Source organism: Colletotrichum paranaense (genome assembly GCF_030867605.1).
Source record: "Colletotrichum paranaense strain IMI 384185 chromosome Unknown Scaffold_4.1, whole genome shotgun sequence".
NCBI classification, from domain to species: Eukaryota; Fungi; Ascomycota; class Sordariomycetes; order Glomerellales; family Glomerellaceae; genus Colletotrichum; species Colletotrichum paranaense.
The window spans coordinates 16,435-33,402 of record NW_026848962.1 but is presented as its reverse complement, the minus strand read 5'-3'; the positions used below and the strand labels follow the sequence as shown (position 1 = coordinate 33,402).

Here is a 16,968-nt window from a genome sequence, read left to right as displayed (position 1 = left end):
TATCGTGAAGCACCCTTTTCGCGGCTGCCTGCGTACCCAGGTAATAATAGCACCCCGAATCGGCTCGTGTACCCTCAAGTACCAACGGGCCAGGCCCAGGTCACCAGAGCTGAACCTCAGCCGCCGGGTCTTACCTTGGGTGTACACACACAAACACAGTAATGTACCACAGGAGGGCTGACCGCCGGTAATTTGGAAAGGAAGGGGAGACGACCAAGATAGTTTAGATGGGACTGCTCTTTTTAAAAGCTGTTGGCGGCAAACTCGCCCCAGTCGCGTGGTCGACCTCCTAGACCCTTCTGCAGGCCTAGAGCGATTAGAAAATAACATCATCAATGAACGGAAAACGGACAGGAAATGGCTACATCGTACTACCTTAAAGCACGCTTGAGTGTACCCAAGACCACCTGGGCGGCGGTTGTCAAAATGTCCCACCAGAGTCTTATTCTCCCACCTCACCCAGAGAAGACCCATCTGCTCTAGACGAACATACACACGAGACCGTTGACATTGGACTTTGCCGACATGAGAGAGAGAGAGAGAGGCGCGGCGCTTGAATCGTTGGCGCACGACACTCGCTCATCTTCGTCAAACTGTTGGCAGTAATAGATAAAGTTCAGGTTCATCTTCCACCTCTTGTCAGTGCATACGAGTATATCTTCCCGATCTCCAGTCACCTCACAGAGTCATCGCTCATATGAGAGTCGTTACCGCATGCTGACACGCATGAATCGAGCTCTGAATCGCAAAGAGTGCTCTTGGTCGTCCATCACAGCACCGTTGCTTGCGCCCTCATGTTCGCGACCCAGTCCCAACTGTGGTCAATTCGATGCTCGAAGAAACCCCCCCCCCCCCCGACGAGGATAGCATCAAATGGCCACTAACATGCACAAGCACTTTGCTCACGCCGCATTGCGAGCAATGGCTCGAAGAAAATACGTCTTCAAATGCTGTACTACCCGTACTCGGAGCCGCAGAAGTGCTTATCAACTCGGTGATGCTTGTCGTCCCGTCCCGATGCTTAAAGAGGATTGCATGACAAAACATTCCACCTCCGCCTTTTCTTCCGTTGTCCCCGATGCGATAAGCTCCTGACCCCATCATTTGGCCCCCCTACCCTCTGGTCTCTTACAGCATCTGTCATCATGACTGCGCCTTGAGCATCTGGTCAATGTGCTGCCGGCTGTTCTTGTACGTTGTCTCCAGGTAGTGCAGCTTCTGGCTCAGCTTCTCAACCTCGCCCTCCCTATCCTTGATTTGACCCTCCAGCTTTTGTGTAAGCTGCGGGGTGGGTAACGCGACGAACCTTTTCCGCCCCCGAGGCTCGGCGTCAGCAACGTAATCCATATACTCTGGTCCTGGCTGCAGCCGCTTCGTCATCCGACGTCCGTCAAACACGGAACTTGGCTGCAGCGTACACAATCACAAAATAAGAACATGGGTCAGCAGGGAATTTACGTACATCTTGCCGACACCTTCGTAGACGTTCAAGTTTGAGGGCAAGGTGGAAACCTCATCAAGCGTCAGACGGACCATGCGCATTTCTCGTTGCTTTGCCGTCATCTGTGTGCGTGCCTGGCCAATCTGCTGCTGGGCCACGATTGCTTGGCTTTCGATTTCTCGGATCAGCTAGGCAGATACACGTGTGAGTAGGCGGCAGCTGAAGCGCAGAGTAGAGACCAAAGGCAAGGGGTTCCATCGTTGTTGTCCTCTCACCTTTTCAAGCGCTTGGTTCGGGATAGACATGTTGGCTTGATGTAACAATGAGACGGTTCCTGGCGGGCCACGTTGTATCGATGCCCCTGGCACTGGCAAATGGCTCTTTGTAGCTCAAACGATAAAGCTGGCGCGGAGGAAATTGTGGTTTTCGCAAGTGAACTCAGTGTCGTTGGCGACGATGTTGTGGGCAGGCTGAGGCGTGAGATCGCAACTATGAGATGGGGTTTTCGTTTGGCTGAAGCTCGCGACAAGGTGGGGATAATTAGTGGATGGTGAATGCGTGTAACTTTAGTTTGTAGTGGACTGGTTTGGAAAGGCGGTATCTAGCCATACAGGCGAGTGGGTGACAAAAAAAGTGATGCACAGTACCACACCCAAGAACTACCACTTCCTCATACCCAGCAATGCCTACTTTAACCTATTTTTGAGCTTTTAATAGTTTAAAAATAAGAGAATGCTCTTCTCATCTTCTAATATAATATCCTAAGAGATCTGATTAGTATTGGTCTATTTGGGTCGTTGTACGAGTGGTCAATCTTGAGGTTCTGGTAGAAGGTAGTGTGTACCAATTTTTGGCACCAGCCTGACAGGTAAGGTATGGACCGTCACAAATTAAGCAAGACTCTACGGCACTCCTTGCCTACCTCAAGGTACCGTGGCACCGTGGGTACCTCCCAGTGGAGAAAGGCGTTTGGTAAGATATGCAACAAGGAAGAATACCTTCAGGGGATTATGCATTTACCGCTGCGTCGTGCTTACTGGCTCCGCACTTACATTACCTTAACTAAGGTACCACGTAAGGTAGGGTACCTGAGGTGAGGTAGATGAATAGAAGACGGCATTAGACTACCTTTCACTTTGCAAAAGGTCACACAAGTTCTATATTTTGTTTCTGGCTCGATCCGATTGCAATTGATGGGGTATTTCTAGTATGCCGCAGGTGCGGGCATATGTCATCCTGCCATCTGCGCCCAGCAGTGCTGGCTGCTAGATACATCCATCTGCCAATGGTTCTAAACAGGGCTCCTAGAGGTACTCGTGTCTTCCTTGGCTTGAGAATATGCGGCTGCTGTCGCCAAGCCCTCGGCTTGGGTGCCGGTGCAATCTTACCTTGAACGGTTACCGATTGTCTGTCCACCATTGATATCCTGCTTTCTTAGTCCGACTTCTCTGCTTTGACCACTAGCGGTATCGACGAAAGGGACCTTGGCCAGACGAGTTTGTACTCATCTTCGCAGCCCTCGAGACATCTGCGTAGCCATATGCCCCATGTAATGTAGTAGTAAGCTATAACTCATTAGCACATGTCGGAGGTGGGAATGCCGTATGTCCTCTGATCCATACCTCCTATACATCACATTAGCAACAGTCTTGGTAGAAATGACAGTACCGCTCCAATCAGAAAACGTACCAACACCTGTCATCAAGTGCCACCAAGCATGACCCTCTAGCAGTGCGCCCCAAGGCAAACCAAGCTGTCGTCGCCATTGTCTTATTTGGCTGCAAAACGCATTGTCAATATTCCAGATAAGAAACCCCATGAGGAAGACACTGAGTCCTAATCAGTCATGTCAGCATTATAGAACAACGTGTATGGTTTGGGGCCGTTCCAAGAGACCTGTTCCAACCATGATCCACATGGTTTTGAGAATGAGATCGGCCTTGTCCTTGTTTCTTCGTGCCAGAACTGGCCGCAGCTGCGTCTCCATGACATACAAGCTGCGTAAAACAACCTGCACAGCGTCAGTCAGCATTTCGATAAGGAAGGCATTCTGAGCGCTGATTGAGTTCAAAGTATTACCGTTGCTGTCAACGCTGCATAGCAGGCCTGGTGGAAAGCCGGATCTTTGGTGATGTGGTAGTAGGACTATCGCACAGTGGTCAAAACGGTGGGTTCTCACAATCATCACGCCGTGGATGGCATTGGTTCAGAATCCACCCACCGTGATGAGACCAGCCAAGAGGACGAGACCGCCGCCCAACAAGACCGAAAATCTGCTAGACTTGGAGAATGAAAATGTTGCAAAGACCATGAGACACGTGGTGTATATCATGGATAGCTCGTCGATAAGCTGCATAGGGTCTAGCCAAGTAATTTTGTCAGTTCAGTACTCCGCGTGCAGATAGCAGAAGATGTCCTGAGCGAGGAGTGAGGACGAACACTTCAAGGATGTGTGGAAGGCCGTAGAGCCCAGTCCAACAATAACGTATCCGAGATATGCGACTAGGAAAATGCGTGGGTGGCCCTGAGATATGCAATTATGTACGCCTTTGAAGCCAAGCCACAGGAACAAGAGGTTGGTCAAGGTCTTTTAGAGGGTCAAGTCAGTAAAGATGAGAGCCGACTGAAGCAGGAGAATGTGTAACTTACATTGCAAACTTCAGCACAGTAATAAGAAACTACATAGTCCTAGGTCGACAAAGGTAAGCAGGGGTCAGCAACACCAAGAATGGCACAGAGCGACCACACAGGTGGACGACGAGTTTCTCACCTCTTCGCAAAAATTCAGAGTTGAGGTTTTTTCTCCCCAGTAGCCCTCTGGAGAATCATCATTGTACGCCACACGCAAGGCCTGGAACAGTGGAGATGAAGCCATTTGTAACGAACGACCTTGGCCGGATCAACCCGGGCGAGCGAGACAAGAGGCAGAGGGAAATGAGCAGTTGTTTGTCCAGCTCAAATGGGCCCTGGTTCAAAATAACGCAGATTGCAACTTTGCCGAGAGAGAGAAAGGGTTGTACTGGATCTTGGCCACGGTTGCAGAGAATGTGAAGGAATCCGAGTGTTCTAAAATCTTTTAAACTTTCCGTCTACGTGTTCCAAGCGGCACCGGAGACACAAAGGTGAGGAAGCAGAACAGCAAGGCGCGCGCCCGGTGAACACGGAGAATATAAGCGAGAATAAGAGAACGAGAGAAAGGGAGAAGGAGAGAAGGAGAGGGGGGCCATATGAGGAGGGGGAGTACCACTAGACTCGTAGAAAGGGCCGGGTCGCTCGGGGGAAATTTGAATCAGTCAGTATCTTGCGACAGACTGGGCCAGATTCCGCCGGTTGAGCTCGGGTTGCACAGTAGAGAGATAGACAGCCACAAGCACTTTGGTTGGTACTCGAAGAAATGGGAGGTATTGCAGGTTGCAAGTTAAAGAGGGCCGTCTTGGACTAATTCGTGGCCTTTGCCCGTTCGTTGTCTGATGTTTAGAAATCCGAGGTATGAGAGCACGACGAGCGTGTGGCCTGCAACTTTGCGGGAGGAGGAAAGAAGACGCACTACGATCAACGCAAGTGATTACGGACTTATACCCCAAGGTAAAGAATGAGTTCTGCCCATAAATCAACGAAGATAGCAAAGACAATCCGTGGTACCTCGTTGGTTACACGTTGCAGACACGACTCGGTTTAGCTCTGGTGGACGTTCCGAGGCCCCAGTGGAGGATGACGTACCTTCACCTCTTGCAGCCCCTTAGGTAGGTACTTCGTACCGGAATGCGGTGGATGCACATATGCACGTTACTCGCATGGGTAATCGGATTGGAGGCTCCTATCAGGTCATTTTCCTGCTTACTTTCATGTCTACTGGAATGAGTATCCCAAAATTTAGGAGTTGGTGTTGTGTTGATAGCAGCGCAGTTGCCATCTTTCCGACTATTACAAACCCAAGTGATCTACCTTGGAGAATATCTAGTTCGTGTCAAGTCACAACTTGCGTTGTTCTTCGTGTGAAAGGTCTCCATAGAACGCCATTAGCCACTTTAGCAAGGGACCCTGGCAGAAAAGGCACTGTTTACCCATCATATCGTCTTGATGAATCCGCGCCATGGAGCTAATTACCAGGTGGCCGGAAAGATAGATGATGGCATACAGTACCATTATATTACGACCTTGGGCTATATATGTGTGCCTATTTTGATCACGTTGGACTCTTATAAACTGCCTCACTTAAAGCAGAGGCAAATTTCAATGTGATAACAGAGCTACACACCCATTGAGGTGGGTAAGTGAGGCGCCCAGCGTGAAACGGTCACCCCTCTTTAAGCTAGATCTTCGTGCTGTAAGAAACTGTAGTTTTCTCATCTGCTAAGTATTGGTGCCGTGTGTACTCTGTACGGAGTACCTCACCTCCCTGCCTTGCCGCGACCCGACACGGAACCGCAACTGCGCTTTGCCCAACCTAAATAAACGATATTGCTCCAGCTCCCTTACATGCCACGTTGGTTGTCCATGTGAGCATTCTTTGTCTACACACCTGGCACAGAGAACCAATACATTCTTCCTTCCACTTGTTCTCAGCCGATCGACGCTCAACCCGATTACTAGCTGCCGCGCTGTACTGCACTGCTCTTCTTGGTCGCGTCCGGCCCACCTCCTTCAGCACCACGGATCCCAAAGCTTCTTGCTGTTTTTCGTCACCGAACGCGCAACCTCCACACTTTCTTGTCGAGTACAGGGAAGACAATCAACTCCCTTCTTGCGAGTCGGTAGCACGACAGCTCGATCCACTCCCATCGCATCACGGTCTTTGAAGGCGTACTCGAAATGTTCATGACCTCCGAAACACACAGCAGCCACGAGGCATAGCCCAGCCGTCTTCGTTTCTAGGTATTCAGGACCGATACATCAGCCGATCATCATTATGGCAGCTCCCGCAAAGTCGACGCGTTGGGGCTCTTTCCTTCAGCAGGCTGTTGCCGGCGTCGAGGCCCGTCTCGATAACATGCTTGCTGAGGGAGAGAATGGAGCTATCCCACCGCAAGCTCCCCAGTCTGCTACGGCTTCTACCACGGCTCCCTCCAAGGACCAGCAAATAAGTAAACCAGCCCCTCCCTATGGCTCGATTCGTCATGGAGTGATACCACAACAATCGTACTGACCACATCTACTTCAGGCCAGCCTCGATCCTCAACGAGTAGCCGTACCAACGACCGCCTACAAGAGCGTCTTGCAAAGGCCATTGCCGCTAAAAACACCCAGCCGTCCGATGCCCGTAGCATAACGTCAGACTCCCAGAGTGCTCGACCGAGCGCTGATGGCGGCCGTCCAGGAGCCGGTTCGCTTCCAAAACGGGGTGCTGATACTACTGGCCTGGCAAACACTCTAACGCCGGTAGCAGTCCTGACTGAGGCCGCCGTACCCAATAACACCGTGCAGAATGAGGGCGATCTCGTTGAAGCTTCCAAAGAAGATCCTCTGGACAGCCAGCGAGCTCCGAATTCGCCAGAGAGGAGCCGAGACTCGGAGGCTCAACAAGACAATGTCTCCGCCGCCCCCAGCCCCCAGCCAGAAATCGAGACGGCCACCACCTTCACTGGCAACCGTCTCGAATGCAAGGATTGTGCGGTACTCCATGCACAGGTCGAGGCTCTAGAAGCTAGGGCAGAACAGTCAGCAAAAGAGCAACAGGAGGAGATGCATCGCTATGTGGAACAGTTTGAGTCCATGCAGGCAAAGCTGCAATTCCTGGCACGGGATGCTACAGACGCCGCACGAACGTCTGCAGCGGCGGCAGGTGCGGGGAGTCACGAGCGAATACTTGCCGAAAGGGACATGAAGATTACGGCTCTTATGGACGAAGGCCGGAATTTGGCCGCTACGGAGCAGAAACATCGGGTCATTATCAGGAAACTCAGGGCGCAGATCGCAGGCGACGAGAAAACTTTGGGAGAGTTACGTGCTCGTCAAGAAAAGCTAATTGCCGACATGGAGACTCTGCGGCCCCGAGCCAGCCGCGTTGAGGAACTTGAACAGTCGAACCAAGAACTGCAGATCAAATCCAACGGAATGCAAGATGAACTAAGCGCGTTGCGCGATGAAGTGTCAACTAACAAATCAACAATGCAGAGGCTACGGGATGATCTCCGGAGAGCCTCTGACCAGGCTACTTCCGCTGTAGGTAAAGCGAACGAGGAGGCGCTGACCGCCGAGAAACGCCGCGTCAAAGACCTTGAAGATACCGTTGCTGCATTGCAGCTAGAGCGAAGCCTCATCGCCGGCCGGGCAAAGGAAAGTGCAGCAGAGGCAGAAGCAAAAGCAGCGCGCGCCGCCGAACGCGCCCGTGCCAAGGAACTCGAGATGAAGGGGGAGCTTCAAGCAATGGAGGGGAAGCTGGAGGCGATGCGTGCGCTAGCAGAAGAAGCTTCCTCTGGCGCTGTGGGTGATTCTCAAGTCAAACTTCTGCGTCAAGTGGAAACACTGCAGACGCAGCATGCCATTGCTGCCGAAAATTGGCAGGGTATCGAGGCCAGTTTGGTCGCAAGGGTAGCCAACCTTGAGCGCGAGAGGGATGATGCTCTGCGACGCGAATCAGACATGCGGAAAAAGGCTAGAGAGACTGTAAGGCACATGATTATTCCTCCAGACCATTTACTGGAGCTTCTGTCATTGAGTATCATTATTCTAAACGATTACAGGCAACCCGATGCAAACGCCAGGATGAGGAGCTCCAAGAGCTCACGAGCAGGTTTCTAAACTACCAACGGGATATCGAGAGTGTTCAAGCTCGTAATGAGACGCTGCAGAAAAGAGCAGAGAGCGCCGAGGCAGCGCTATCTCAGGTGAGGCTCGACCTCGAAAAGCAGCAGGCAGCTTGGAAGAATGAAACCGTTGAGCCCGACCGTCGGCCTTGGCTGGAAGACCACTTACCCGGTCCTGGATCTAGAGTTCAGAGTCGCCCAGACTCGCCTTTGCTCTCCGTACCTACGCGTACGATGAGTAATGACCTGCTACTTCTGCACAGTGTATCTGGCAAGGGTCGTAAGATATCGACCCCGACTAGCGGAACAGACGGCTTCCAAGAGGGTTCACAGCTGGGGAGAAGACTGTCAAGCCAGCCTCCAGCAAGACCGCCCATGCTGCCCAGCGGCTCCAGTTTACCGGTTGCGCCGTCCATTACTTCGTTTGAGTTGCCTCCAGACTCGTTGCCTACGCCCACATCCTACGCAGGCGACAAGGACGATTTGTTTGACGGCGTAGAAACATCGTCTTCACCTCGCCAAATGATGCATGATATGGTTTCTGTGTCAACGGTTGGTGCAGGGCCTTCGGTGCAGCTGGTCGAAAGAATGAGTGCGGCCATTCGTCGTTTGGAAGCGGAGAAAGTAACGTCCCGAGAAGAGCTGGCGCGCATATCGGGACAAAGAGACGAAGCTAGAGCCGAGATTGTTTCCTTGATGAAGGAACTGGAGTCGAGCAAGACGGCTTCAAAACGGGTGACCGAGTTGGAGGGACAGGTTGAGGATTTGAACTCGAGATACCAGACAACACTAGAATTACTCGGGGAGAAGAGCGAGCTAGTAGAGGAGTTGCGGGCTGACGTGCAGGATGTCAAGGCCATGTATCGAGACTTAGTAGAACGCACCATCAAATAAAGGAATCTTAAGTGCTGAGCACACAAACTGAACGTATTCTTCAAGCGGCTGTCATTTGCTGCGAGTCCATGGAAGAGTGTGGTCTCACTACCGCCCTAGCTGGGGAGGCAAAATACTGTATGCTATTCCTGTGGCTAGCTCAGCTGACTCATAGCTCTATGCCGTCCTCCTCGGCTGCACGTTCAATGAATCGGCGGACCTACAAAGGCTCTCGAGCCCCCAGATTAGCTAATGTAGTTCGTGAAGCAGAAGTTCTGTCGAGCTGATATCATCACGTACCTCCTTATCAGGGGCCAAATCTAGAGGTAGACATCCATCATTGTCCTTTTTGTTGATCACGGCGCCAGCCTTTAGCAAAGCTACTGCTGTGTCACCTAAGATAGAATGTCAGTTGTACTTCATATCGCGTAGTTGAGGCTGGGAACGAGACGCACCGTGGCCCTCAGCAATAGCGTGGTGTAGGGCAGTGTAGCCAGAGGCGTCGGTGGCATTGAGAGGACTCCCGTGTTTGATCAGAAGTGACACCATCGGAACTGAGCCTATGGCAGCAGCCCTGTGTATGGCATACTGGCTGCGTTTGTCGCGGATCTTGGTGGACGCGGGCGGGTCGTGGTTGAGAAGCTTCTTTGCGACGTCCAAGTTGTTTTTTGACGCCACAAAGTGCATAACACTCTGTGATCAACTTGAATTAGGTCCTAAATAGGAACAGCGATAGCAATGAGAGATCCCTTCTACTCACCTGTCCATTATGGTCTGAAACATGCAAGTAATGATTAGAAGGGTTCAAGTTTGGGGGCGCAACAAGCATAATGAGAATATCTCACTCTTCAGGTTGACATCGGCGCCCTTTTGGAGAAGTAAATTGACGAGATCATCGCCATCTTTGAGACTTGCAGAGATCATCAGCGGCGTCCAGCCGCTGCCATCCTAAGTGTCAAGAGTTGAGCTTAGCGTATGTTTTACAGTCAAGTAGATGGCTGACAATCATGAGACATCCTCAGAGCAGAGCCTCCCAGAAATCTCACTTACTTGGACATCAGGGTCAAAGCTACGACTCTGCGTGAGTAGAATGACGATGTCGATGCAGTTGGAGGATGCGGCCCAGTGTATGGGAAGCCTGCCGTCATCGTCTTCTCGTGCAGCGAGCTTGGGCTCCGTCTATAGTCCGAAGTCGGTCAATGCATACTCCTTGCGTGGCTTCGGAAAATAAAATACCTTGAGTATGGTTTCTGCGATAGATACTGCAAGTCAGGTTAGCCACATTCTTACGACAAAGCGTTTTTGAGAAGCAAAGCGGTAGCTGCTGCCTTCTTGGCAGAGTAAGTACCTTTGCCCTCGCGAGCTGCAGTATGAAGAGGAAACTTGTCCTGGGCCTCTGCCATTTTGACTGTTACCTCCTTCTAGTTGAAGTTTTCGACAGTCTTGTAATGGTGACCAATGGTTGGTGGCGTGCTGTAGTACAAAGAAAAATATCGTTACGTGAAGTTGATGGTTTTGGGGTCAAATACCGGGAGAAGTCAATTCAGTGAGAGAGGAGTTCCAAGTTGTAGGTCGATTTAGACCGTAAGAAGAAGTTGCGAGAAATAGTCGATCACAACCCCGACGAAAACCTACTGTACCAGGAAGCCGAGTTCGAGAGGGACCTAGTATCGATTGGAATTTTCGCGTGTCCCTTGTCCGAGATGAAATGATGAAAGGTAAGGAGGGCAGTTGTTGAGGTAGCCAAGAGGAGTCGGTCTCTCAAGTAATGTAGGTACTTAGGTAAGGTAGTCACTGCCACCTTGTCTTCAATATGTCCAAAGTTCGGCACCGAGGAATTCACTTCAGTCGCCGTCCGGAGCCAGTACGCAATGAGCAACGTTGTCGCTACCGTTACTACAAATAAGTAAGGTACGCAGCAAGATTTATCAGTCATGTAAGTGACCAAGCTCATAAAGAGGTCTGGAACCATTGCCCAGCGAGAGAAGCTAGGTGATAGGTGAGATCTAGGTTTCTAGGCAGTATACGTCTAAGGCAGCGAAGCTAAGGTACCTTACCTTACACCTTTAATAGCTAAGTCAAGCTTAAGAAAAACCGGGTGAACGTCATATACTCACGGTTGTGACTTTGTTCAAAAATATCCATGACCATGGATCTGTTGATAAAGCGACGCCTTAAAGGCTCATTGCTCCAAGTCCCAAATTACCTGAAACCTGGTGGTACCTACTCCAGATAAGGTACCTCCTGTATGTAAATACCGTTAGTTAGGTAAGGTAAGGTAAGGTAGGCGCGCACGTCGGTACCTACACGACCATAGAAGCACGTACCCACCCAGACCATCGCTACAGATGGCTATCCAATTCAAGACTCTGGCGCGTCAGTCTTTTTCCAATCCATCCCAATCCATCCCATTTCATTCCGCTACACCGCGACGCACCACAATAACCGTTCGGCACCTGGCGCATAAACAAGATCGTCGAATCAAGGAAAATTCAACCAGAACGCGCTCCTGCGATACTTCCGCTCCACCGACCCAGTCAGGTTGCCACTGCGATGGGAGCCGCCATGGCTGAACCGACGGCGCCCTCGTCCGACACCACCCCTTTAAGGTCCCTCCTAGACGGCAATCAGAAGACGACCAGAACCATTTACCCCCAGGCTCTCGGCCTTCCCTCTAAGAAACGACAAAGAAACGAGCCCAGCGACTCGTCGACCGAGAGGCCCAGCGACGAAACGGGTGCCGATCGCCGGTTCAAGCTCGAATACTCCGGGGTTCAGCAGCTTCCACCAGCTCTTGCTGCTAAGCAGCCCGCTCCCACGAAGGCACGGCGAATCAAGGCACACTCCAAGCCAGAGCAGGCTGTCATCAGACGAAATTCTGCACAGAAGCTACTTGAGGGCTCCAGTGGACCCGGCCCTGGCGCTCCTCCCATCAATAATGAAAGACCCGGCGTCAAAGACAACAACTCCCAACTTTCTCAGCCCACAAGTCTGACCCGAGCGGGCGCGTCAACTCCTCACGGCGCCAGGCCTGAGTGGCATCCGCCATGGAAGCTAATGAGAGTCATTTCTGGTCACTTGGGATGGGTTCGGAGCTTAGCAGTCGAGCCAGGCAATAAGTGGTTTGCAAGTGGTGCTGGCGACAGGACTATCAAGATCTGGGATTTAGCCACCGGCTCCTTACGCCTGACTCTGACTGGTCATATATCGACCGTACGTGGCCTTGCCGTAAGCCCGCGCCACCCTTATTTGTTCTCCTGTGGCGAAGACAAGATGGTCAAATGCTGGGATCTCGAGACAAACAAGGTTATCCGCCACTACCATGGCCATCTAAGCGGCGTCTACACACTTGCGCTTCATCCCACCTTGGACGTACTGGTCACTGGTGGTCGAGACGGTGTCGCAAGAGTCTGGGACATGCGAACCCGAAGCAACATTCACGTATTATCCGGCCACACCGGGACTGTATCGGACGTCAAGTGTCAAGAGGCCGATCCTCAGGTCATGACCGGGTCTTTAGATGCGACAGTGAGACTTTGGGATTTGGCTGCCGGAAAGACCATGGGTGTCTTGACGCATCACAAAAAGGGCGTTAGGGCCTTGGCCACGCATCCCTCAGAGTTTACGTTTGCTAGTGGTAGCACGGGAAGCATCAAGCAGTGGAAATGTCCCGAAGGAGCCTTCATGCAGAATTTCGACGGCCACAACGCCATCATCAATACGCTCAGCGTTAACCAGGAAAACGTTTTGTTTTCCGGTGGCGATAATGGCTCCATGAGTTTCTGGGACTGGAAGACAGGCCATCGCTTCCAGGCTCTAGATACTACGGCACAGCCGGGATCCTTGGACGCCGAAGCGGGCATCATGAGTTCTACGTTTGATCGCTCCGGGCTGCGTTTGATTTGCGGAGAGGCCGACAAGACGATCAAGATATGGAAGCAGGATGAGAAGGCGACACCTGAGTCGCACCCCATTGTTTGGCAGCCAACACTGGCCAGACGCAAGTTCTAGATACTGGCAAAGGATCCATGTAGAATAGGATTGGCTCGGAAACCCCAGCCTTACTTGTCATTAATAGATACCCGACCCCAAAGCCTGCCTGCATTCGGGACCTATATTTCAGACAGTGACCTAGAAAAACAGACCCAAGGCTTTTACTTCTCCATCATCTCGAAACGCCATCTTGACCTCCTCATCACCCACAGCGAGACGTACCTTGCTTGGTCGTTCTGGTTTATGCGCTTCTAGCACAATGATGCCAGCGCCCGTTAGTTCAAGCGCCGCCTGAGGAAGCGCCAGAGATTGGACTACTCGGACACTACCATTGCCTTGGCCGACGTCACCTCCTGATGGCCCCGTCGACAGAGCTCTGAGGATGGTGGACTCGAGAGTCGCCGTGTCCAGGTTGATGATGCGGTGTATTTCGTCCACTACATCGCCGAATGTCGTCTCAGCAGTGCCGCTTCTTTGTATTGTGACTAGCAACGAACACAGGAATAGCTTGGGTGCGAAAGGTAGAGACCGAAGGTGTTGTTGGACAGGATTGGTCGTGGCCTCGTTGATGGCACGTTTGATTGTGGCGATAGTGACCTTGACTGGCGCATCTGATGGTCTGCCTTTGCTCGGGGTTGATCGTCGTGCCTCGGGGTCGACTACAAGCGTCTCGATGCGGGTGTCGCCTTCGGCGAGCTCTACAGCTCGCCTACAAATGTCCAGGGCTCTTCTTGCATCGCCGCTCACTGCAGCCACCTTCCGGCTGGCGAATTGAATAGCGTCCGCCTCCACGATGCTCCCGGGCACACATTCGAGCCTTGACTGAATAATCTTCATGAGCTGTTCATGGTTATAGCCTGGGAATGTGATTCTTGTCAAGCCTGGTTTGTCATGTCAGCACGAAACACTTTTCACAGTATGCATGCATAGAACTCACCTATGCGACTGCTGATTTTGTTACTCAGAGTTCTCTCCGGAAGGTCCATGGTATTCGCAACAGCTAGGACAATGAGCCTGCTATGTCGAAGGCCAGGCCAGTTGAAAAAGTTGTACATGACGCTCTGGTTCTTCGTCACCAGCTGGTCCAGTTCATCCATCAGCACAACGCACGGCGTCCGGCGAGGACTTGGATTGTTGAACTCTCTCTCTAAAAGGTCGATGGCTTGTGTAGGACTAACTCTCTCGCCTTTGAGTGCCTCCCACAGGAGGGTGTAGGACTGGTGAGGGTCGGTGATCTTCATGCCATTGATCTCTACGAATATGAAATCGTCAAGTTCATCGGCCTTCACGCTGTCTTCTAGGCGAGATATCACTTCTCGGACAGTGGCTGTCTTCCCCGTCCCTGGAGTACCAGCAATATAGATACAGCTTCCTGAACCATCCGCAATGGCTGCCTCCAGGTGTGAATACACCAGGTTGAACTCGCTCTCGCGGCAAGGCAAGCTTCTTGGTACGGAGGCAACGTGGAGCTGGGAACGAGCCAGCTGAAAAGGCGAAGACTGCAAGCGTTTTGGTGACAGTACTCTCGTACCTAAAGGCGTAAACTCGAGCGTCTTCTTCACCACGATCCTGCATGAACACGGCCGGTTAGGCGAGGCGCCTAATGAATCAGGTATGGAGCAGAGACATACCGTTTACGAGACCCAGGTGTCGTCGTTATCCGGGCATCTCCCTTGGGCGTTGAATGTTCGGCCTTCGGGGTTCGTTTGGGCGTCGATGCACCCGCCAAACTATCTGTGGTCATCTTGTACGACTGCTCCGGCGTTGATTGCCTCGCTGCCTGACGATGTCGCGTCGACTTCGTTTGTGATTTGACAAACCCGATCAGGTCAGAAACGCCCTGCTCACTCGCATGATACACTTCTTCCCACACAAACTCATCCGTGTAGGTTGCTGTTCTTGTGTTACATGCGCGACGGCAGATGAAGGTCTTACCAAAATCGGGTGAGGATCGAGGTATTTTGCCCGACGGGTACTTTTGATGGAATTCTCGATGAGAAATGACGACGGCTGTGCCGTTGACAGCGGCGAGCGGATTTACATCCCACGAAGGTGAGATGTACAGTTCATTCTAGATGACTCAAAAGTAAGCGTTGGCACCATCAATTAGCCTGGGTCGAATGACATACAGGCAGGAAATCCGTCCGTTTCCTCTCCTTGTTACGGATTTCCTTCTCAGTCGAGAACCACATGAAGTTCGCTGCTTTTTCGCCATCATCTTCTTCTAAAAACTCGCAGACTATGGCGACCCAGGCCTCGTTGGACCCTTCCGCCTTCAGTAGAACACAGTCGCCAACGTAGCACTCAAACTTGCCCATTCGGGCACCCATGATCCGCCCCTCAGTATTGGCTCTCCTCCGCTTCCGAGAGGTTTGCGTGTCGTCGCCATGGTCCTGTGGGGTATCCGCATCATTGGACTCGAGAATCCATTCCCATGGAAGATCATCTATGCCAAGCTCATCATCTGAGTCGTCCCTGACAACGCCTGTAGACTTTTTTGACTGACGACGCCCTCGTGGAGCTGTTTTTGGCGCGAGAACACCCATTGAAAGCTGCAATAAGATGCTGCAATTGAGGCCCTCATTAACTTAGTTATGCAGTCAGCGATGCAATGTTGTCCGCGGCGAGGGACCCGTGATTTAGATAGGAGGTTCAGCTTAAAGTACGTAGACCTCCGACCACGGATATACGGAGGTGCGTCCCAAAAGTTATGACGGTGGGGACATGGGTTAATCACCTAGTCAACAGGATCGCTACAAGAAGCTACTTCGAACTTTGATTAATAAGGATATTGAATTATCGATTAAATAGAATAAATTATTAATACTTCTTATTAAATAGCTTTTTATTAATAATTTATTAATAAGAAATAGAAATAAGTATTTATATTTATTAATAATCCGTAGTTATAAGCTTCATAAGAGGGAAAGTTAAAAAAAAAAAAAAATCTAAAAAAAAAATAGTCTATCGAGACAATAAGAGTATCTATTAATATTATATATTAATACTATATAATCGATATCGAGAATTGCCCGAGTAGCTAATAAAAGCAGAATATATAAATAAATAAGTATTTATATCTTAAGGTTACTCGTATAAAATAGGTCTTTTATTTATTTTAATATTCTATTTTTATTAACTACTAAAGTAGTTCTTAATATTATTTATATAATATTAATATATATTCTTAAGAAATACTCTTATTATTTTTAAAAACTACTTTTAAACCCTTTTTTTAAAATTTTCTAAAGAAAGTTTATAATTATAAATTATTAATAATAATATTAATATAAAAGATTAGGCTATAAGTACTTAATTAGCGAGGCTATAATATAAATATAAATATATTATAAAACTGAAGTTTATAAAGTCCTTTATTCCCCCGATAAAGCAATCTACCGGGGCCGTACTATATATTATATATTAAAAAAAAACTAAGTATATTATAGTCTATATTTTATAATTAATTAAAACCGTAATAGTAATTAACTAACTTAACTATTACTTTTTTTTATTAATAACTCTTAACTTTTTATTATTTATTTAAAAAAGAAGCTATATTTATTTTAATATATATAAAATTTCTTAACCCCCTAATAGAGTAATTTACCGGGGCCGTACCGTATATTACGTATTAAGGAAAACTAAGTATATTACGCTCTATACTTAACTACTAATTAAAATAGTAATTAACCGACTTAACTATTATTTCCCTTTTATTAATAGCTCCCGACTTTTTATTATATAAAATTCTCTAAGTTTTAACTATTTAAAAAGCGAGCTATATTTATTTTAATAAAGCCCCTTATATATTTTTTTACGTTTATAATATAGCTTATATTAAAAAGACTTTTAGTTTTATAAAATATAATTTTTAAATTAATATTAATATATTAAATTTTAATATCCGTATTA

The 16,968-nt window shown here is 49.5% G+C and overlaps 8 protein-coding genes across 8 annotated transcripts; 2 read left to right on the top strand and 6 right to left on the bottom strand.

The window, feature by feature from the left end:
* Positions 1-1,143: 1,143 nt before the first annotated feature.
* Positions 1,144-1,746, bottom strand: CPAR01_04997 (prefoldin subunit; the record flags this gene model as incomplete). Its single annotated transcript, XM_060489276.1, has 3 exons — positions 1,144-1,402; positions 1,463-1,629; positions 1,717-1,746. The coding sequence occupies 3 exons, from the start codon at positions 1,744-1,746 to the stop codon at positions 1,144-1,146; spliced, it is 456 nt and encodes a 151-aa protein (XP_060350742.1).
* Positions 1,747-2,875: 1,129 nt separating this feature from the next.
* Positions 2,876-4,316, bottom strand: CPAR01_04996 (alkaline phytoceramidase; the record flags this gene model as incomplete). Its single annotated transcript, XM_060489275.1, has 8 exons — positions 2,876-3,006; positions 3,131-3,277; positions 3,338-3,452; positions 3,521-3,586; positions 3,663-3,802; positions 3,881-4,028; positions 4,091-4,129; positions 4,212-4,316. The coding sequence occupies 8 exons, from the start codon at positions 4,314-4,316 to the stop codon at positions 2,876-2,878; spliced, it is 891 nt and encodes a 296-aa protein (XP_060350741.1).
* A 418-nt stretch (positions 4,317-4,734) lies between these two features.
* On the bottom strand, positions 4,735-4,938 carry CPAR01_04995 (uncharacterized protein; the record flags this gene model as incomplete). Its single annotated transcript, XM_060489274.1, has 1 exon — positions 4,735-4,938. A coding segment is annotated over one exon (204 nt), but the record flags the coding sequence as incomplete, so codon positions are not given.
* A 1,412-nt stretch (positions 4,939-6,350) lies between these two features.
* On the top strand, positions 6,351-9,081 carry CPAR01_04994 (M protein repeat protein; the record flags this gene model as incomplete). Its single annotated transcript, XM_060489273.1, has 3 exons — positions 6,351-6,525; positions 6,603-8,047; positions 8,125-9,081. 3 exons carry the CDS (start codon positions 6,351-6,353, stop codon positions 9,079-9,081), a joined length of 2,577 nt encoding a protein of 858 aa, XP_060350739.1.
* A 148-nt stretch (positions 9,082-9,229) lies between these two features.
* On the bottom strand, positions 9,230-10,463 carry CPAR01_04993 (uncharacterized protein; the record flags this gene model as incomplete). Its single annotated transcript, XM_060489272.1, has 8 exons — positions 9,230-9,280; positions 9,361-9,455; positions 9,516-9,753; positions 9,821-9,834; positions 9,906-10,008; positions 10,111-10,239; positions 10,297-10,322; positions 10,409-10,463. 8 exons carry the CDS (start codon positions 10,461-10,463, stop codon positions 9,230-9,232), a joined length of 711 nt encoding a protein of 236 aa, XP_060350738.1.
* A 1,162-nt stretch (positions 10,464-11,625) lies between these two features.
* Positions 11,626-13,071, top strand: CPAR01_04992 (pre-mRNA-splicing factor prp46; the record flags this gene model as incomplete). The annotated part of the gene is made up of 1 exon (XM_060489271.1): positions 11,626-13,071. One exon carries the CDS (start codon positions 11,626-11,628, stop codon positions 13,069-13,071), a length of 1,446 nt encoding a protein of 481 aa, XP_060350737.1.
* A 120-nt stretch (positions 13,072-13,191) lies between these two features.
* Positions 13,192-15,599, bottom strand: CPAR01_04991 (ATPase; the record flags this gene model as incomplete). The annotated part of the gene is made up of 4 exons (XM_060489270.1): positions 13,192-13,934; positions 13,991-14,622; positions 14,685-15,124; positions 15,183-15,599. 4 exons carry the CDS (start codon positions 15,597-15,599, stop codon positions 13,192-13,194), a joined length of 2,232 nt encoding a protein of 743 aa, XP_060350736.1.
* A 402-nt stretch (positions 15,600-16,001) lies between these two features.
* CPAR01_04990 (uncharacterized protein) lies at positions 16,002-16,127 on the bottom strand (the record flags this gene model as incomplete). Its single annotated transcript, XM_060489269.1, has 1 exon — positions 16,002-16,127. A coding segment is annotated over one exon (126 nt), but the record flags the coding sequence as incomplete, so codon positions are not given.
* Positions 16,128-16,968: the final 841 nt, after the last annotated feature.